General features: G+C 46.3%; 1 protein-coding gene across 2 annotated transcripts in view; it reads right to left on the bottom strand.

The window, feature by feature from the left end:
- dstyk (dual serine/threonine and tyrosine protein kinase) overlaps positions 1 to 22,285 on the bottom strand; it is a 30,775-nt gene that overhangs the window by 5,697 nt on the left and 2,793 nt on the right. For both annotated transcript variants that reach the window (XM_061220919.1, XM_061220920.1), the window contains exons 2-9: positions 16,695 to 17,095; positions 9,908 to 10,381; positions 6,202 to 6,397; positions 4,756 to 4,994; positions 4,176 to 4,259; positions 2,629 to 2,805; positions 1,393 to 1,522; positions 902 to 1,058 (exon numbers count right to left, since the gene is read on the bottom strand). In XM_061220919.1, the coding sequence (XP_061076903.1) occupies positions 902 to 1,058; positions 1,393 to 1,522; positions 2,629 to 2,805; positions 4,176 to 4,259; positions 4,756 to 4,994; positions 6,202 to 6,397; positions 9,908 to 10,381; positions 16,695 to 17,095 (1,858 nt within the window). The remainder of the gene's footprint in view (positions 1 to 901; positions 1,059 to 1,392; positions 1,523 to 2,628; positions 2,806 to 4,175; positions 4,260 to 4,755; positions 4,995 to 6,201; positions 6,398 to 9,907; positions 10,382 to 16,694; positions 17,096 to 22,285) is intronic.

The following is a 22,285-nucleotide window of genomic DNA, read 5'->3' as shown; positions in this document are numbered from 1 at the left end:
ACTGTGTCGATACATACATAAACATAAAAGAGGCCTCCCTTCCATTTTTGGAGATTCTCAAATTAAAATCAAAGCAAGCACAGTGGTTCACACAGCAGAACAAAGACTCCTGTGTTTGAAACACTGAAGTCTACTGAGAGCTATGCACTGGTGATCATAAGGTTCTGATGTCATGCCAAAAGTTGTTAATTTAAGACGTGTTCCACAAAACAACAAACTGAAGATGTAGGTTATTTACAGAAGGACATTTTGTACAGTCTATTATTTAGCACAAAATATATGCAGTAAGTCCCCTTATGGTGTGGTTTATTGTTGAAGGGGCAGCAATGCTTGTACAGAAAAGATGTTGGACCGTCATTTGAATTCCTTTCATAAACCAATTTGATTGTTGTACAAATGTATACAATCAGCAAAACAGGTCAATGGAACTGGTCACCCAGCCAAGCTAAATAATGCTTATGATAATAGCCAATCAGAGATTCCCTTATTATTTGCAGACCTTAGGTTACCCTAAGTAGCCATCTCATTCTCAGTTAAACTGGGTAACGTTAGCTTTGTAGGTTAGGCAGGAGGCAAATACCTAGGCTGGCTAACTTTAGCTACCTCTGCACATTGAAAAAAAGCAAAAATGCTGTTGTTGTACCGATAAATATTCTGCGCATTTTATATTGAATGTTACAGCTAATTGGTCAGGGTCTTACAACGTGGAGCAAGTTCTAATTTGTCATATTGCTAGGTAACATGAGACTGTGAAAAAGCATTGAATTTAATGATTTAACAGTGATAAATGGTGAGGTCTCAAGGAATTCATTGTAGTACAAATATGTGAGATTACACCCTTTAACAGGTGACATTTTCTAATTGTGGCAGTTATCGTTCCCTCTCTGCTCGACAGGATCACCTGGTGTAGTGAAACTCCAACGCCAGGTCATTCCAGTGTTTGTCGTCGGGGGGAACGACGGATTTGAGAGCGCAGGGAAAATGGCCTCCCCAGCTGTCACACAGGTACACCACCCCATACTGGCCCCGCCCGAGCTCCCGGCCCAGTTTAGGCTTTCCTGCAGGAAACCCAAAGAGGAACCAAACAGTGCTCAATGGGGTTTCCAGGGGGACAAAAATCATTACACACCAAAAATAATTTATTCTGTGAAACAGCCTTGTATTCATTTGTTTGTTTGTTTGTTTGTTCATTCAGTTACTTAGTTCGCTAGGCAGGGCTCTACAGTGCTCCCATTCTATGAGCATTTGCTCCTGTGCTAACTGAAATTTTTTTTTAGGATTACATCTAATTGGGACGCATTAGTGTGCCCGTAAATCTTCAACCTCCTTGCATAGAGCCCTGCTAGGATAGGGCAAGTCTTCGAAAGAGTGGAGGCCTGCTGGTGCTCTTACCGTTCAACAGAACGTCTCTGAGTGACCGGCTTTCCAGAGAGAGGCGTGCCAGTCGGGGGGCGTGGTCTTTTCTGACGCGCAGCCATAGGTCCTCCGTCCGCTCCAGCCGGCCTGTGTGACCCTCCTCCAGCTGGGCACAGAGAGGGACGCCATTACCACGGGCTAACGCTAACCGACCACAGGCCACAACGGATACACACTCAGTATGTTTAACAAAAAAAGCTGCATCTTCTCAAACTAACTTTCCGTTTTCAACCAGTATTAGTTTTCTTTTTACAAAAGGGATAAAGAAAAACAAAAACATAGTTTTTAAGACTTGGCCACTAACCATATGACTTCCATCAGTCTCAAGTCAAATGTAAATTTTTGTACATGTTTCACAAGATGAAATTAAAGTGGGTTTCGCTCAGGTGAAAGGAGGCTTAACATTTGCAGCATAAATAGAAAACGTACCACATAACCACATCAAGTAAATTCAGGACATGCAAACCAGCCACCTGAAAATAAAACCGCCTTCCTTTAAGATGAGGACAGTTCTCCTTTTCTGGCAGCTTCCCTCCATTAGTTACGATAAACAAGCACAAGGTGGTTTTAGTGGTGTACTGGGTTGTTCTTTGCGTTGCACTTTCTGGGCTGGACTGGGCTGGACTTTAACATCAGCACTCAGCCAGAGGTCCTTTTGTCAGTCTGTACTGACTGTTAACTCATGGTGTTGATCGATTAGTGGGGTAAAGAATGGTGTTTAAGTGACAGGGGAGTGGGGTGGTGGGACAGGGCTGGCATTGGGGGCTCGAGGCTGGCATTGGGGGCTCGAGGCTGGCATTGGGGGCTCGAGGCTGGCATTGGGGGCTCGAGGCTGGCATTGGGGGCTCAGGGCTGGCATTGGGGGCTCAGGGCTGGCATTGGGGGCTCAGGGCTGGCATTGGGGGCTCAGGGCTGGCATTGGGGGCTCAGGGCTGGCATTGGGGGCTCAGGGCTGGCATTGGGGGCTCAGGGCTGGCATTGGGGGCTCGAGGCTGGCATTGGGGGCTCAGGGCTGGCATTGGGGGCTCAGGGCTGGCATTGGGGGCTCAGGGCTGGCATTGGGGGCTCAGGGCTGGCATTGGGGGCTCAGGGCTGGCATTGGGGGCTCAGGGCTGGCATTGGGGGCTCAGGGCTGGCATTGGGGGCTCAGGGCTGGCATTGGGGGCTCGCGGCTGGCATTGGGGGCGAATGACTGCCGAATACGGAGCATACCTGGCGCAGGGAGGCAGCGAAGGCATCGTGGGAGCTGTTGAGGCGCGTGCGGAACTGAGAGCAGATGCTCTTGGCCAGTTTGGCGGCACTGAGGCTCTCGATCGCGTCCTGCGCCACCTTCCTCTTCCATTCCGCCGTGATGGCGGGCGGGTTCACCCACGTTAACCTCTGCAGGATCTGCACACAGCGCAGCAGAGGGAGAGAGAGAAGAAAGGATGAGGACAGGGGTGGACTACATTCACATTTTGCTTTCTTCTCCAATAGAAGCAAACTCTGGTGCAAACCGGTTTTACATCACAGATGCTGATACAAATGCCGGAGGACATGTGTAATATCCAGTAATTTTATTTATAACTGCAGTGTAAAGGAGACACACCAAACCATCCATGAATTTACTTCAACACCCTTACCCTGAAGTAAAAATAGCCACAGCATGTGGCACACGTGTAGCACGTATCAATCACACTGTTGTAACATGCAACACTTCCCTAATTGCTTTATGTAATTACAACACCAAAAGGATGGCTGCATTCTGTGACAGCAGCAGAAAAACGATTAGTCAGGATGGTCACTTAAGCTGATTTTCAGGTCACGGGGGTCAAGACGCCATATAAAAACACAAGAGTGCTTTTCTAGCTATAGTGTCAGAACATCCTTCAGCAGCATAAAGCTTCATATAGACAACACGTTTCTATGGCTGACAAACAGGCACTGCACTTAGGCAAATACGACAGTGACACTTATTAAAGTCATATATCTTCCTTCCCACAGGCACACCCAATTAGCTCTTTGAGCGAGACTTGTTTTGGCACAGGCTACACAAAGAAAGCACACCGACATTACAGAAGTGTCCCACCATTTTGTTTAATCAAAAGCAGAGTTACAAGCCAAATTCCCTGACCATTGTATTACACTCTGAAGAAACATTAAGTGTATTTTGTTGTTGTTTGTTTTTGTTTAACTTCACACACTAAGTGTTCATAAAAGGATATAAATATTCCAAATAAGTCCAATAACTAAATTAGTCCTTCATATTCACATGGTCCTTTACTATTATATACATTTCTCATCGTCATGGATACCATATGTTCACCATTTTGGGACCATTTTCTTACATTTTTTCTTTTTACTTTCCGCTTGATTTGGAAAGTCCAGCTGTACAAGCAGGCCCAGCCCCTGGCATTTTGGTAGGGTGCCAGGAGGTAACCGTGGGCGTACACCTGGCGAATGAGTTCCGTTAGCGGTCACAATTTGCAGCCTTCCTGCAGTGCTCCAGAGCCTACGGGCTGTGCAGGCATACCACAGCCCTGTCATCAGACCAGCAACGCTGTGCTTGTGCAAACAGACCAGGAGCAAACAGACAGAAGAAGTCTACACTGAGAGCCTGCACTTTAGCATGGTGCACCACCCAACAGCACTTACACACACAAGCACACGTAAAATCCCTTCTACTGGTTACTAGGTTACCGACCCATCTGTAGGTTATCAAGATTCCAGTGGTCCTCTGCATTCTGACAGGAGGATACTTTGGATCTGGAGGTTCTTACCTGTTTGATCTGCTCCCACACTAGCCGCGTAACTGAAGACCCAGAATGGAATGTGACTTCGACATGATAGGCAGCGTTGAGAATCTAAGAGAGACGCAGAGGTACCCGCTCATAACGGCAATCTACAAGTATGGCGATTAACTCAGATCGAGTCCAAAACAAATGGGAAATCCTATTCAGGAAATTGGTCAAAGATGAGATGCAAAGAGCAATTAGTTGACCATAGAACTTAGTACTACATGTTTCGCTTAGCTCAGTCAGGTTTGGTTCAATGAGTCCGGCAGTCATACAGATAAAGAGAATATATTGCATAAATAATGGCAACCCCACACTTGGGGATTGAATAGTGCCTTAACTAACAGATTAGTGTCATTTAATCATATTGTCCATGTGCTGTACATCACAATTACATGTAATGAACTGAAAAGGCATGTTTTTTTTTGGCTTATCTCTTGCGTAAAATCACACAAAGTGCACAGAGGAAGCTCCAGTAATAGGAAGGATTTATTGCGCAATATTCAACGCGATGCAGAAATGAACATCTTATGGGTCCATTGGGATGAGAAGCTAGCCCCTCTACCTGCTTGAGATGGTTGGAGGTGACGTTGTGCACAGAAGACTCCGTGGTGGACTTCTCCAGGCTGTTCAGGCAGCGTTCCAGTGTTCCCACGAAGCTCTCCCGCAGATAGTCCACAGAGCTGATTAGCTTATTGGCCACGGCCTGGTTGAGACGCACCACGATCAGCTCCTGGATCTGATGGATGCAGGACTTGATGTCCTTGGAGGTCACTGGGTCCCCGTTGGGTGTAACGATAACGTCTTATGGACAGAAAGAGAGAGAGTGGGGGAAGAATGAGAGGCAGAAGGATGGAACGTCAGAGGAGAGACAAAATATAACATACAAATGTAGAGAATATATGAACTATGATGGATGTTAGGATTTTCTACAGGATAATACATATATTCTCTAGGGATTGGAATTTTCGGTATTTCATGTTTTGGTCAATTGGCAAATTTAAACCCTCCCATTTTCCGACACTTTGTGACTTTGGAATTACGAGGTTCTCTCTGCTTACTGAGCAGTTTTGAGATATTGAGCTCAAAGCCTTCACATCCAAACACAGCAAAACTGAAATGCAGGGCAGTTCTTTATTTTTGTAAAAAATGTCAGTTAGAACCATATCATTCAAAGGTCCTGACCTGCGCCCATGCAGGTAGCACTGCACTGTACTCCTCTATGAGCCGGGGTGCGTTTCTCACACCACAGGCTACTGGGTGCTCGCCTCACCGGGGCCATAAACATCACAGTTTTTTGGGGGGTTTTTTTGCGTGAGCATTCTGAAGCACTGTTTCAAAGAGCCGATGCGGTGGCAGCAGGTGCAGTTCCAGTGTTTGGCTGCTGGAGGATCCTGCGCTCACACCAACACCCCCCCTTCACGCACCCCTCCAACTCAACAACTATGCAGCAGCTCCACTGCTGGTCTAAACAGGATCAGCTGTCATGGCAACCGGGTGAACAGCTCATGCTCATCCAGCCACGAGTTGCCAATCTACTCTAACAAAGTCACTGAGTGCGTAACTGGAAATGACCCTCCCCTCTCATAAGCCAATTACACTGGGTTCTCTCCCAGAAGGAAATTATGCAAATGCATTTCACTACATTTGACATTTAATATCCCCCATAAAATGTTTGATATTAAACCCACCTCCCCCTCTTGCCAGCATCCTTGCAGTCAGATTACATACAGCACAGTTACTTAGCTGACTCTTTCATCCAAAGTGACTTACATTCGACTAGACTAACCAGGGGCCAATCCCTCCCAGGGGCCCAACAGCTGCACTGATCTTATTGTACTCAATATTGTGTTGAACCACCAACCCCCAGTCAAGCACCTTTGCCACCAGGATATAGGCTGTCTGTCGGTAGCCCCTAACCCCTCCGGTGTTACACCAGTCTACAGGTGGTCAGCGGCGTTACCCCTCAGCGGCGTTACCCCTCAGCGGCGTTACCCCTCAGCGGCGTTACCTGTAAACTGCAGGTTGGCAGCGTCCTCCAGGAGCTGCTCTTTCATGCTGCCGAGCGTCTCCACGATCATCTCCTTCATCTCCTCCTGCTTGCGGTTGGCGATGGCCATGAGGGAGGAGAATAGCTCGCCCTCCTTCTCCCGCGTGTACTCCAGCCTCCTCGGCGTGATCTGCAGGTCCCGCTGCATGTCGAAGGCCTGGAACCACGCCCTCGCGTTACCGCATTGCCTCACATTAAACAGGTGCCTTCATCCAAAGTGACGTAAGTGCATACTGCAGTTATTAGAACTAAGTGCAGAACTGGTCGGATAAGATACTATTCACATTATCCATCCCATTATGACACGTGATGGTTTTGGATTCAAACACATTTCTACACTTCTCTGGGTGAACTGAAACCTATGAAACACTCACAAAAACTGCAAACCCCACCCCACCTCCTCTTAGTTGGCTCAACTGCTCCATGCAAGATCAAATTGAGCACAGAAAAATACTTGAACCCTACTACCCATTTGACCCAGGCCTGACCTACTAACAATGTAATTTGACATTTATGAACATTTATGATGTGGTTTGGCATTGTGTATTGTGTACTCCACCTGATATAGTTAATGTGGAACAGTGGTCATCTCCTGGTTTGGTGTCCACAAACCTGAAGCCTGAAGTCCAATAAGAAATGTATCATCTATTCATAATATAGTACATAATGCTAATACCACTCACTTGCATCTTGTTCTAGTTTCAAGTAAAATCTCAAAGAATATTTCAAATGTATAAACTGCGGAGGCTCGACACCCTGGGAGCACATTCAAAACGCCAGATGCTTGTTGTGCCCCAGGATGTGCAAACAGGAGGGGGTTATGGAAAAAGGAGATCTTTTCATTGTATCCCAAATGATCGTGCAAGGCCAAATAAATGGATTTCTGGCACCTGTAGGCTAACGACAAATTCAGATGAAGGTTTATGATAATGTAATTTCATATATAAAGTGATCCATTACAGCTTATTTGAAACCCTTTTACACCAACAACCAGCATTTAGCCCATGTTTCACTGAATACAGAGCTTGTGATGGCACTAATGTTAAAACCTATCGTCAGACACGGCCCTTATTCCGGCACTTGCTGTTGCTAATGTCAAGTGACGCTTACTCTTCCAGTAACAACAGTGCAGTCTTTAGAAGGAAGACTGCTGAACATTCATGACAAATCCAGCCTTTGGCCTTGAGTCAGTGGAGCAGTGGAGGGAAGGTTTTTCAGGTAGTTAAAACATCAGGATATTGCAGGTCAGGAATTTCTCCCTTTCTGAGGTCACGTCCCTTCACCCCAGGTGCACGGTAAGGGACACTGATATTTATTCTGTCAAGCCTTTTAACATCCTGATCAATGCCTTTTTAACTGAAGTTTGTTGTGAACTCCTGCCAACATGGTGGTGTAAACGGATTGGATCATGTGATGTCTGTAGCTCTATACACACACAGCCTTAGACCAAACACCTACTGGGTAAACCGTACGTCTTGAACCCTATAGCTATATGCATGTGGGGTTCAACCAAACACTCCTACTGAACCCTATACACACGCGGGCTTAGACCCAAACACGTACGCACATATGACCCACTGGGTGACTGCCAACTGAACTCTACACCCTTGTGCTTAGACCGAACACTCCTCCTGAATCCTATACACCCTTGGGCTTAGACCCCAACACTCCTACTGAACCCTATACACCCTTGGGCTTAGACCCCAACACTCCTACTGAACCCTATACACCCTTGGGCTTAGACCCCAACACTCCTACTGAACTCTATATACCCTTGAGCCTAGACCCGAAACATACAGACATCAAACCACTCCTGGAAGTTCCAGGACTCTTTTGGAATTTGTCACCTGCCCCCTGACCCCCGCAAGCGGTCAGAAGTCACCTGCAACACAGCGATCTCCACCACAGGAGGAAGTGAAGTTTAGAAATCTGCATTGTAAAGTCGGAACCGTAAAGCACAGGGGAATCCCCCTGGTCGTGTAATTTCCTGAGGCTCACGCTAGACCAAACATGTAGCCCTATATGAACTACTGGCTGAAAAAATTAGGACACCCCGTTAAATATTCAGTTATTCATTAAGAAATGATCACATATCGATGTCTAATCTTGTTTTTATTTATCTCTGGAAAAGAAAGTGATCTAATTGCAGGTAAACAACAAAAATTAACCTTGTTTTACTCATTAAACAAATGCATATTCTAACTGAGGAAAAAGTTAGGACACCCTACCCCCTAATACCAAGTGTTACCCCCTTTGGCTGAAATAATTTCAGTGAGATGCTTCTTGTAACCATCTACCAGTCTCTGACATCAGTCTGAGGAAAGTTTGCCCCACTCCTCAATGCAGAATTCTTTAACCTGTGAGATGTTTGAGGGGTTTCTTGCATGTACAGCCCGTTTCAAGTCACCCCACAGCATCTCAATGGGATTAAGATCTGGGCTTTGACTGGGCCATTCCAGGACTCTCCACTTCTTAGTTTTCAGCCAGTCCTTGGTGGATTTACTGGTATGTTTTGGGTCATTGTCATGTTGCAGGGTCCAGTTCTGCTTCAGCTTAAATCTTTTTACAGATGGTCTCACATGTTCCTCAAGCACCCGCTGGTACACTGTAGAATTCATGATAGATTCTATGATGGTGAGCTGGCCTGGTTCTGTTGCAGCAAAGCATCCCCAAACCATGACACTTCTACCTCCATGCTTCACAGTTGGTATGAGGTTATTTTCCTGGAACGCTGTATTTGGTGTGCGCCAAACATGTCCTCTGTTCTGGTGTCCAAATAATTCAATTTTAGACTCATCTGTCCAAAGAACATTATTCCAGAAGTCCTGGTCTTTGTCCATGTTCTCTCTGGCAAACTTCAGTTTGGCCTTAATGTTTCTCTTGGAGAGTAAATGTTTCCTCCTGGCACACCTCCCATGAAAGTTAAACTTGTGCAGTCTTTTTCTGATTGTAGAGGCATGCACTTTCACATCAACAGTCGCCAGAGCCTGCTGTAGGTCCCGTGATGACATTTTAGGGGTTTTAGACTTCTATTAGCATCTTGCGGTCTGCTCTCGGGGTGAACTTGCTTGGACGGCCAGACCTGGGCATGTTGGCAGTTGTTTTGAATGTCCTCCACTTGTAGACTATTTTCCGGACAGTGATTTCCGGCTGATTTCAAAATCTTTTGAGATCTTTTTAAATCCCATACCAGACTCATAAGCTGCTACAATCTTCTTTCCGAAGGCCTCAGACAGGTCTTTCGATCTCACCATGGTGTTCACTCTCACGTCAACAGTCAGGAGCACACCAAAAAAAACGAAATGTCTGAGGTTTAAATAGGGCAAGCCTCCTTCAAAATGCTGAGTAACAATGTTCTAATCATGTGCACCTGATGTGATACACCTGTGTGTGATTTCAGCCATTTTAGGTGGGAAAAAATATGGGGGTGTCCTAATTTATTCCTTACCTCATTCCGCATTTTTATTTTATTACATTTTACAGAAAGTTTTAAAAAGGATTTTTTAGTTTTAGTTTAGTTATATTACTTGAATCTCTCAGTTTTGTTAAAATTGATATTAAATATCCATATGCCTAAAAATGTTAAAAAAAACACACAATTTTCCATAGGGTGTCCTAATTGTTTCACATGACTAAGCCCCTCTGGGTGACGCTCAGGATGGGCTACCTGGTTGATGAAGAGGTCCAGGCAGCGGCAGTGAAGGCCGTTGAGCAGGTTGGCCGCCTCCACCTGCTGGTTGTGCAGGACCTGCCTGGTGAAGGGGACCAGGAGCCGGTGTAGTCTCTCCAGGCTGTCCCCCAGGGCACTCTGGGGCTTGGCGGCGGGGTGGGCAGTCTGGGGAGGGGCCCCGCAGGAGCAGTTCCCCGCGGGGCTGCTGAGGAACCCCAGGGAGAGGAGCTGTTTCTGGAGCGCGCCCCGGTCGCGCCCGCCCTCGGGGACGTGCTCGCTGGGCATGCGCACGAAGCAGATGGGGAAGGGCAGCGCCTCGCGCACCTTCTGCAGCTCGCACACCTGCGCCGGCGTCAGCTGGTCCTGGTTGGCCGCGTACAGCAGGATGGGCACCACCTTCCGCAGGCAGTCCTCCAGGGCCTCCTCGATGGGCTGCACACTGGGACAGGGCACCACCATGATCTTAGCCTCCTAGACAGGCAGAGAAAGGGCACTGATGCACATGACTGCTGTACCAACACAGGGCTCAGCTTTCTTCCAATAGCACATGTTCCCCTAAGTTGTAACATTTAGGAGCACACTAATGCATCCCAAATAGTACGTGTGCTCCCAATTTATTTTTCCAGCGAGCACACATGAACTTTCAGGAGCACATTGTCCTAAAATAGGGGCACTGTGGGGCCCAATGCCACCCCTGTAATTTGTACAACTTTTTAAAAACTCACGTAGCGAATCATTATCAACCAACAACTAAGTGTCTCTCTGCTGCAGGATTTCAATAGGAAGAGCTTACTTACGTAAAAAAAAAAAAAAGGCAGACAAACCCGATTTATCAAGCGGCCAAGCTGGAGAATATGTGAGAGCACTGACAATGCATCTGCTGGTAGCAGGTGCTTTTAAGTGAGGAAATGCTAAAAACATTTTCCCATTATCTTTGTTTTAATATTGCTCAGTGTGAAAGTGCTCATAGTTCAGTCCATCTTCAGAGTTTCCCCAAACCCCTGTGACCTCTGACCTGCTCCTTCAGATAAACTGGGTGGGGGAAAGTCTCCCCCTGCACTCCCTGGAAAGCACAACCAAGAAACCCCAGTCTTTTCAAATGCATTTGCATCATGTGCTTTTGTCTACAGCAACACACCACATTGTCTAATCCAGCCTGGCTAAGTGTGAAAAGCACCTGACACAGGCAACTGTACAAGAAAGGGCATGAAAGCACTGGTGCAATTCATAAGTATGCAGGAAAGTATTCACACCAACAAGAACCAGCACGCACGCACGCACGCACGCACGCACAGTAAATTAACACGGGGACGTCAAGAACAAAGAGATTACTGTCTCCTTTCACCTCAGGTTGTGATCGTGATCGAAAAATAAAACCAAATACAATTTCCTCACCAACTGGTTATAGAAAAAAATTTCTAAAATTTTAAAAACAATGGACAAATGCAGAGGCAAGTGTCATACACGGTCTGTGTAGTGTGCCATATTGGTGACATATAGGTCTATATCCTGTTACTTGAGTGATTTCTGCTGTTGCGTGCAATTTTTGGTTGGGGGCGGGGGGGTTGGTTGTGCCAGCAAACTTCCTGCACGCATTTCGGTTGCTAAAGGACCTGACCTCAATACAAAACACAGACACGCAAACAATACACTGTACACACGATTTTAGAGGAGTGGCCCATTCGGCGCAAATGCAGTCCGATCAGATTTTCTGTACAGCTTTGTGCTTTTGTCTCTCAGTAGATCCGCACCATTACCGACTGCGGATCACAAGTGCTGCCCCATTTAGTGCGGTATTTAGCGGTTTGTCCCCGGCAAACGTCAGGGCCGAGGGGGAGAATGAGACTACGGTCCCTGTGGCACAGACACGGTAAACAGGAGCTGCAGCCAATGCAGAGAAAGGGTGTGCCCACCAGAAAACCACCGGCTAAATAATCCAAAGTAGGTCCAGTCGGATGAGTAAATAAGAGCATCGGATTTTCTTTCTAAGTTTACTTGTTTACAGACCACTCGGATTAGAAGAGAAACTGAAAGAGTAGGATAGGGAGTAACTGACAGCAACAAACGAGGACAACAAACAAAAAGGGAGGAAAGTTGGAGAGAAAGAGGGAGAGGAAGAGAAAGTGGAATGGAGGAATAGAAAAAGAGGGAGGGAGCGAGGGAGGAGACGGGGAGGGAGAGAGAGAGAGAGAGAGAGAGAGATATGACTCACAAACTCACAAAGGAGACAGACAGTCCCATCTCCAAGACACAAGAGCAGTGGGATAGTGGAGACATTTCACTGGGACGAATACAGCCATTGCTTCTATTCTTAAAACAACACAATGTTTTAAAAGCAGCATAAATGTCAGCAGGACACCTATATCAACATGCTGGAGCATCAGTAAAACACACAGAAATGCTAAATGTCCAACATCACCATGTGAGGATACATCCGTGTATTCATCCATCCACGCACCCCTGTATAGTTGCCGTACTGTGTAAGAACACGTAACCTCACATCAGTCTGCTAGCTCTATAAGTATGACCCTGTGTACTGCGATTATTCTTTCACACGCACGGCAGACGGCGCTGGAACTACATGCCCTGTCCCGTACAGTAAAAGCACTTTGGCTCTTCGTGGCCCCGCACGCACAACCTGAGGGGGGAACGGGGCGAGGGCAGTGTGGTTCACGCAGAAACGTAATTAACAAGTTCCTGTTTTCGTCCCCCCCAGTGTCCAAAAAAAGGCCTGGTGTTGATTTGGTGGGGCGGCGTGAGTTTAGCACAGAGCCGTGAGAGGCTCTGAAGCCCGTCTCACACCCAGTAAACAGCACAGCATCCTGCAGTGATGAACACACGGGCTGTGCCTTTAAACTTTTAAACTCAAACTGTAAACTCATTTAAATCACTGCCCCCAGGAATTACTGCTGATATTTTGGGTCCATGGAAACTTTTTACCCCCCTCACACATTTCATTCAGGTCCATCGTCGCAAATATAGCCTCGGCTGCAGCATGTTTGAACCACAATGCAATGAATTCCCCCAGTTACTGAAATCACTGCTTAAAACGGTCTGCTGTTTGGCATGTCACTCTGAAACTCCAGGCCAACTGAATCACAGCAGACACTCCTGTAAGGATTCCATTAATTCCAGCACAGGCTGAAACCAGTAGGGTAGTACCATTTTACAGTCAACAAATACGTTCAGTGTATTTTCAGTTTGTTGATCTTTATGTGTGTGTGTGTGTGTGTGTTACGGCATTGATTGCCAGCAGGAATGAGCTTCCACATGGTTCTTGATGAGACCAGGTGTGCAGATAATTTTCCATAATTTTATAGGTCATATCACTCATAGGCACAAGGCCTCTGAATGTCACATGGTCAATGTCTTTTTTTTTTTTTTTGTGAAATATAAAGTGACAATTATCATTTTAAACCCAATACAAGATTTGTAGTAATTTAACAAATTAGCAATGCTTATCAGCAATGGAAGACGTACTATGCCACCTGAAAATGAGCAGCAGTTGTATGAATGCAATGCATTCTGCGCCTGAAGCAGCTGCAACGTGATAGACTTACTGTGCTGCTGTAGACCAGGGAAGTACGTTTAACCCTTTAAGGTGTGAGATCACAAATATAACATCAGAATGTTCTTAGCTGAGCATTGCAATGCTGATGCAACAATCACTACTGGTGACTGAACGCAATGAACACTTTAGAATTTATATAAAACCTACTCTTCAGCAGGTTAAGGGTCAAGTTGTTATCTATTCTATTCCAGCCACCCAAAGGGTGTTCAGCAAGGCCAAGCAGCTGATAGGAGCTGGCAGACAGAGACCGTGCAGCTGAAAACAACAAGCAACAGATTTTGTTACCAGTACCCGGGGACCAGGATTTTGATGTAACCATAGTAACAGGATCATGGCAATTCATTTCTCCAGCAGTGTCATGTGAAATGCACCAGACCAGGTTTTGTTATGCAAGGGGGGAGGGGGGCAGGGGGCGAAAAGCAGGGCTGTGTATGTGCAGTGTGGGACGCACACTCAGCCCGGCCCTGCAGTGCAGTGCAGTGTGGGACTCACACTCGGCCCTGCAGTGCAGTGCAGTGCAGTGCAGTGTGGGACTCACACTCGGCCCTGCAGTGCAGTGCAGTGCAGTGTGGGACGCACACTCGGCCCGGCCCTGCAGTGCAGTGCAGTGCGGGACGCACACTCGGCCCGGCCCTGCAGTGCAGTGCAGTGTGGGACTCACACTCGGCCCTGCAGTGCAGTGCAGTGCAGTGTGGGACTCACACTCGGCCCTGCAGTGCAGTGCAGTGCAGTGTGGGACGCACACTCGGCCCGGCCCTGCAGTGCAGTGCAGTGCGGGACGCACACTCACACTCGGCCCTGCAGTGCAGTGCAGTGTGGGACTCACACTCGGCCCTGCAGTGCAGTGCAGTGTGGGACGCACACTCGGCCCGGCCCTGCAGTGCAGTGCAGTGTGGGACTCACACTCGGCCCTGCAGTGCAGTGCAGTGTGGGACGCACACTCGGCCCGGCCCTGCAGTGCAGTGCAGTGCAGTGCGGGACGCACACTCGGCCCGGCCCTGCAGTGCAGTGCAGTGCAGTGCAGTGCGGGACGCACACTCAGCCCGGCCCTGCAGTGCAGTGCAGTGTGGGACGCACACTCAGCCCGGCCCTGCAGTGCAGTGCAGTGTGGGACGCACACTCAGCCCGGCCCTGCAGTGCAGTGCAGTGTGGGACGCACACTCAGCCCGGCCCTGCAGTGCAGTGTGGGACACCACTCTGCCCAGGCCTGCAGTGCGGGACGCGCACTCAGCTGGTCTGAGCTCAGGCATCGTTTTGGGGATTACTGACGGAGGAGGGGTTGGTTTCTCACTGCAGCTGTGCACGTGACCGCAGATTTGCGCAGCTCCACCTGTGTTTTTGCATCATGGAATCCCCGCAGAAGCTGAAATGAGGGCGTTTCAGCTCTCACATGGATGAGGAATCCCATGTACACAGGGCTCGCAGACCAGGAATGGCTCCAGTCTCAGGGAAGCCCTGCTTTAGCCTATTTTAAGAAATGGCCCACTTCACAAAGAACCCACCGAACAGAGAAATGAAAACACATCAGATCTCTGCATAAATCTTCAGACCAAAATCTTTTTGTTCCATTCACTGTTACATACAGCCTATTTAAGTCAAATATGTGACACAACAATGTGTGAGACCAAAAACACACATAAGACCAAAAGAAAGCCATTTTCATTTTCAATACAGTGCACAACATTTCATAATTAACAACTGTTAATTATGTAATATACGTAAAGCTAATATTACCTGACGTAAAACTGTAAAGGAACCAGATATACTAGTTTGCTATTCAAGGTAAATTCAGACAACCATGTCATACAGTTTAAAATGAGCCAATTCATCTTCGACTGATTTGATAATAAGGGACAAACAGGTTCAGCAATATTTTTGCCTTGGGAGGATATCAATGTGAAGAAGTGTGGTGTTCTGCTGCAGATTTATAATGCGGTTTGGCCATCAAAGTCACTTTTCTGAGAGTCCATCTAGGAAAGTGCTCTCTATTCTCTCTATGGTCACACAACTGGGAAAGACTTTCCCCAGCTCCCTGTTACCCAGGAAACTACAATCACCCAAAATGCAGTTCTTTCACATGTGCCATAACAATGCAAATACCACACAATGCAGTCTGGGAAAATGAGGCAGTGGGAAAAGGAAATAATGGATCCCCCATCTCTTTGCTGGCAAGATGAATCACTAACCTTTTATGACATGTAAGTACATGTTGGCTTAATACACAGCACACAGCTCTTTGTGACCCAACACCTCGCATCGCACATATTTAAGTATTCTTAAAATACAGCACAAACACCGAGCATCTTCCCCCTGATCAGCACTCAGAAAACACCAAAGTTAATTTGTGAAATGATCATTCCTGAAAATAGTGTCTACTGATTTTATGTCATCCACCCCCAGCCCCGACATATGCAGAGCGATTGAGCCTTTATTTAGCCTTATATTTCCTCACTACAAAACTGATAACAGTAAAATAAAAGGTTCAGCCCCCCCCACCCCATTCTGAAACTTGTTCTTCACCTTCTTCTCTACCTCTAACCCACCCAACCGTCTCTCCTGCTGAACCACATCGTTCTCAGCGCATTCTGACCTCCACCTGCTGTGACTTGCCACGCACACTGGCAGAAGGCAAAAGGAAAGGTGTCTGTTGAGAGCTGAACAGCCCTGTGACTCACGGCAATATGCACACCTCACATACTCCATGTTCTAGCACTTCAGCAGCCGGTACAATATCACTTTGGCAAACGGGCGCTATCCAGCGCTTTCTGTGAAAGTACGCTACTTTTTGAATTGAAGGAAAGGGCACATTTATACAACATATACAAAAAGGACACAAATATTACAAAATGAATAAATGAAAAAGAAAGCCTGCATTTGAAGCCAATTTTAAGTGTGCTACGATTCTGAAAACCTGTCTTGCAACAAGCAGCGTTGCCGAGTTCACTCAACGGAAATCCCCATGTTGTTTGTGCCAAAATCGCGCACCTTGTGTGTTTAACCACACATTTGGCTAAATTCAGAGCTTAATGGGACAGTCTCCAGACACACACCTGAACCAGAGGGTTATTTTCCTTCGAGAGTTGCACGGGACCTTGTCCAGACCACACACCTATCGCAGAGGGTGATTTATTAAAACCGGGAGTTTGACCGAATCGCTGACCTGCAGCCGGGGGTGGGGGTGGTGGAGAAAAAAACCATGTGGGGACCACTCACCTGCAGCAGGGGGTGGTGCAGGGTGACCTCCAGCTCGGCCAGCCGGTGCGCGGGGTCCTGGCAGTCCTCGTGGATCTCCAGGTCCTCGCGGGGCACGGTGTCCCAGCGGCCGCAGTGGGCCGCCAGCTGGTGCACCAGCTCGTACTGGCCGGGCAGCGCCAGGCTGAGCCGCGTCTGGCGGCCGTGTGTGAAGCACAGCTTCCTGCGCTTGCAGGCCCCGCCCTCCCCGCAGCCCCCGCCGGCCTCGTACACGGGCAGCAGCTTCTCCGCCAGGAGGCAGTTCAGCAGCTGGTAGCGGGCGGCACAGTCCTGCCCCAGGACCAGGACGTAGGGGCTGCTGCCCACGCTGGCCTGCAGGAACTCCTCCTCGTGCCGGGGGAAGGAGATGCAGCTCAGCTGGCCTGAGGGGGAGAGAGCTGCTTACCAACGAGCCAAAACTCACCTCTCCATTCAGTCAAAACAGAGACCGATATAAACACAAACTGTATAAGCATACTTACCAAAGATTTTAACAAAAACCGATGTTCAAGTAAAAACAATGGGTAGACCGGGTATACTGGGCGGCCTGTAGTGTAGTGGTTAAGGTACATGACTGGGACACGCAAGGTCGGTGGTTCTAATCCAGGTTTAGCCACAATAGGATCAGGACAGCTGTTGGGCCCTTGAGCAAGGCCCTTAACCCTGCATTGCTCCAGGGGAGGATTGTCTCCTGCTTAGTCTAATCAACTGTACGTCGCTCTGGATATGAGCGTCTGCCAAATGCCAATAATGTAATGTAATGTAATACTGGAAAATGAGGACATTTATGGAGCATCTTACATTTCCCTGTTTGAATATGAGGGAACAATTGGTGTACAGTACATGTGGATGCAGCTGTTGTCTATTCATACCATGTATATTTGCTTTACTTATGAGAGTAAGACATACACACCTGAGCTAGCGAGATAATGCGAGATAATGCTACACGTTCCTGCTTTTATAAAGATGCTAAAGCTCACATGCATCTAAACAGAGAGCAAATTGTGCGCAGCTAATTATGGTCACTAATATCCATGAGAATAATTCAATTGGCAGAAAAAAAAAAATCTAACTTCTGCTTTTTCCAATAATGAGGAAGCCCCTTTTGACTGGCACCAAGTATCATTTCAGCACAGCCAAGAAACTGCAGTGGTTGGATACCACTTCAACATACGTTTTGAGGTCGATTCACCCTTCTTTGAAAGGGTATTCCTTAGACACATTCCACCATCTGAGAGGAGAGAACCATCCTTCACTTTCAGCTCAAGGCTCTACACCAACATGTTTTCCAAAGAGCACATGTGCTACCAAGCTAAAAAAAAACTACACAAACACAAACTAGATCTCCGGTCTTTAAGATATCCATTTGTGATGTGTGCATTGCGTGACGTGAGGCGGTCAATAGATTTGCCCCCACCACCCCGAAGTGCCATTAACTTTCTAATGGCATCAGAAGCGGTTCTGAAAATTGGTTCCTGTTCCTGTGCGAACTTATCCCTGGTTATGGGTATGCACTTTGTTGTACGTCGCTCTGGATAAGAGCGTCTGCCAAATGCCAATAATGTAATGTAATGTAATGGTTTGGTAAATGATAAACTTCAGCAACATTAACAGGTCTGACCTCTTACATAATTTCACTGTTCGTAGTTGACAAGAAGAGGGCAGCCTAATCAGTTTTCTTGTTAAATAAGGTACAAGACTTTTGGACCCCAGTCTCTTCTTTTTTTTTACCGATACCACTTTCAGAACATGCCAGTTCCTTTGTAACATGACCTGTGTTTCATCAAAACGCTGTAAAGAATTGGCCTCATGTGTGTTATCTTAAGGTCCATCTGTGTACTGGTCCTGACAAACAGTAGTTTTGTTTCATCCCAAGTTAATAACAGGAAGTGGTCATAATCTTCTCTGCTGCTGAGTCACAGTGTAGGCAGTTATATAAGAGAATAACAGAGACAAAGAACAGAGGGCAGTCATAGCTCTCTTTCTGCTTCTTATTCTCTACCCCAGCCCCGACCCCCACCCCATCCCCATCCCCCTCTCTCTAATCTGGGTTGTGAGCTTCAGTTCTTTCCTGATTGTTGTTGTTACAGCAATTAAATTATTGAACAACTTTTATTAGTGTTGAAATATGTGACTGCACATCAAAGAAAAAAAAATTGGCATGGGAAATTGCATGAAGGCTTTTACCAAATATCAGGCAGACAGTCTTGCCAGTGCAAGTCATACTGAGTATTCAATTACAATCGGTGACAGGACTTTAGATTTACATGTGTTCAGATGGAATTCCACAGATACCTGTACAGACCGATACACAAGTGCACTTGGGAGGAACTTCAGTACTACCACATGGACCACAGCTGGCCAAGAGGCAACACAATCGGCTGTTCTACAAAACAGCATGCCTGTTTAACTGCCTGAAAGGCTGCACACTTTTCAGGGACGCATAAATATCCAGGTTATAGTAACAGACACAAGACATTGCACTATGAGCATAGCATGGATAACCGCCTCTCTGTCTGGCTTTATTTATAGTCACAAATGAGCTGACTGTCCATACTGATATCCAGCATCACTTTAGTGGCTACACTTTAAACCCCAGCTAGCTTAATTTATTGGTGCTTAGCCTCACCAATGAGGCCATCAGCAATACACCGCAGCAAATACCACATAGGTCTGTAGGTTTTGTACAGACCTTTAGAAGCTAAGCACAACATTTACAGTCGATTTTATCTTAACTACTCCCAGACGGATTTTATACAAAATGTCTTTATTTTTGGCGTGACAAAGTATTTTAAAAATCGTGAATCCGAGGTGATCGGGGCGCTGTTGCATGCAGCAATCCTTCCTGCCAAGTCCCTCGGACTAGCGGCCCAATTATCCCGATCCCATCTGTGTTGGCAGGAACAGGGCGGTGGGAACCCCGGTCCTCAGTGAGCAACTGCAATCCAACTGATGCCTGAATATAGGTCTGATGCCCTAGCCGTGCACCAGCGCAGAATTGCTCATTTATCTTTGAATGGTTTTCCCCTTTCTCTCCCCAACTTGAACGCTGAATCACAGCACCACACAACCTCCACTGCGGATTTGGGAGAGTGCAGACAAGCTTGTGATGTCCTCCGAAGTGCTCAGTCAGCCACCATTTCCCATCACGTCACCGTTTGCTAACATGGCTCAGGCACGAATCAGAGGAAGGCGCTTCACATGTAGCTTATCACATGTAGCTTAGCAGTAGGGAAAGTGAGGGGTCCAAGTGGTTCAGTCAGGTACAGCGACAGGCAGTGACACAAGCTGTTCCGGATTTGTCCGCAAAATATTAAAATGTTGTCCTAACGGCACAATAACTTTACATTACATTACATTATATTATATTATAGGCATTTGGCAGACACTCGTATCCAGAGCCATGTACAACAAAGTGCATATACCCATAACCAGGGACAAGTGCACTGAAAGACCCTCAAGGGGAGTACAGTTTCAGTTACAGTAAAGTGCTAAGAATACCAGAAAGATAAGGACTTGGGCCTTGTAGACATTATATTAAAAAAATAATAATAATAATTGTAACAACAAGGTTCTTGTGGGGAAAAAATGACTGACTTTGTACATTGACCGTATAGGTACCATTGACATATTGAAATGGGTGGCTGAAAGACCTACACTGGAGCTAACCACACGGGCGCTAGTGAGCAACATCGCTCAACAAGACTAGGTGGGTATTTCACAAACCAGGATTACCGAGTTAGCTGGATAAGTGCGGTGAGTACATCCAATTTGAGGGTTAATCAGTGCAGGTACCCAGCAAACCCAGTAATTCTGCCTCATTAATTACCCCCCAGGAAATCAGCTTCAAAAAAGAAGCCTTTTGGCTGCTTAACCTTTATAGGTGGACATAGGGGCATATGATCAACCAGCAGAGAGGGGGGACCTGAATCTGTGCTATAGCCCATATTTTACTAAAGTCTAAAAACAGTGTAGCCTCATACACTGGCAGATTTGAACATTTTCAACAGATTTGTGATCAGCTGATTGGCAAGTGTGCCAAAGGAATTTCAAAACTTCCGGCAATGAAATTAATGGGTTAATGCACTGGGGCCACCCAGCACCCAAAAGCATTCTAAGTTTTATGTATGGAAAGGATAGTAAACAACTAATTGGCCCAAAGTAACAATGAACTCAAGTGCACTGTATTTAGCCAGCTGAACTTAGCCATAGGATATTTTAAGCGCATGTAACAAGAGACTTTTTGAGTAATAGCGATCTACTACTCACAAAATATCCAGCGCCATATTAGTCCCCATTTTCATTAAAAAAAAGGAAAGGCCATTTCAAAATTCAGTTGCACACGTAACACCTGAACCTTCAGCATTTTACTATTCATTCTATGACGGTCACAAAAATGTGATGTGCCTTTGAGTGGAAATTATATTATCTTGATCGCAATGCAGTTCTATCAATGATTCCATCATGAATTATCATGATAAAAACAGGTTTATTATTTATTTAAACATTACATATTAATAAGGCCCATCTAGCTAATACTTGCTAGCATCCAGATGTTAGTAGATGCCTAGTGTGAAGATAATTGTGAAATGACTCCATAAATTCCAAAAACAATGCATCCAATTAATCATTGTCATTAACTAATCTTCTGGCCAAGGAGCATTGAGCCGTTTTCTGAGAAGATGTATAGGATCAATGATTAGGCAACAGATGTATGTCAAAACCCAGACATATAGGTAGACAAAGAAATGCTTATAAAACATTGGGCAACAGAGCACCAAGTTATATTTGAGAACAAGGGTAGCATTCAGCAGCAAAACATTAATAATATACAGAGTCAGTGTAAACATTCTGCAGTCTTTATCAGACTGAAATATCACAACAACTCTATTATTCTGGTCCCTGTCTGTAGTGGACAATATGAACCACACCGATATCTATATGCTAATGACCTACATTCAGCATATCACTAAGAAATAATTTCCTCACAGAGCAAATTGTGGCCTGTCTGAAATGTGGAAGAGTATTCAAGGTCTGTGGGCTTGAAAGGAAATTGGGCAATGTTAGGGGTGAGACTGGCATTTGACATGTCATTTGGCTGACGCTTTTATCCACAGCGACTTACAGTTGATTAGACTAAGCAGGAGACAATCCTCCCCTGGAGCATTGCAGGGTCAAGGGCCTTGCTCAAGGGCCCAACGGCTGTGTGAATCCTATTGTGGCTATGCCGGGGATCAAACCACCGACCTTGGGGGTCGTGTACCTTAACCACTACACTACAGGCGGCACGGCTGTAGACCAATGGGTTCTTGTATTTATACATTACGCATGAAATTTAATTAATGTACTTTGCTGGTTAACAAAGGTGCAAAATGCAATGCGATGGCAATTTGGTTAAATGTCATAATTCAACAGACTAACACATTCCATTGATTATGTGTGGGTTCAAAGGCCAGCACAGTGCCAAAGGTGGGAACTCTGTTAGTCGTATGCGGGGATGAAGCCTTTTTTTGTCCACGAGCTACAGTAGCTGGAGCACCCCACAATTCACCAGCCATTCTCACCATTTTAAC

This window comes from Conger conger, chromosome 14 (assembly GCF_963514075.1).
Source record: "Conger conger chromosome 14, fConCon1.1, whole genome shotgun sequence".
Taxonomy (NCBI): Eukaryota; Metazoa; Chordata; class Actinopteri; order Anguilliformes; family Congridae; genus Conger; species Conger conger.
This window is presented reverse-complemented; position numbering and strand designations above follow the sequence as displayed.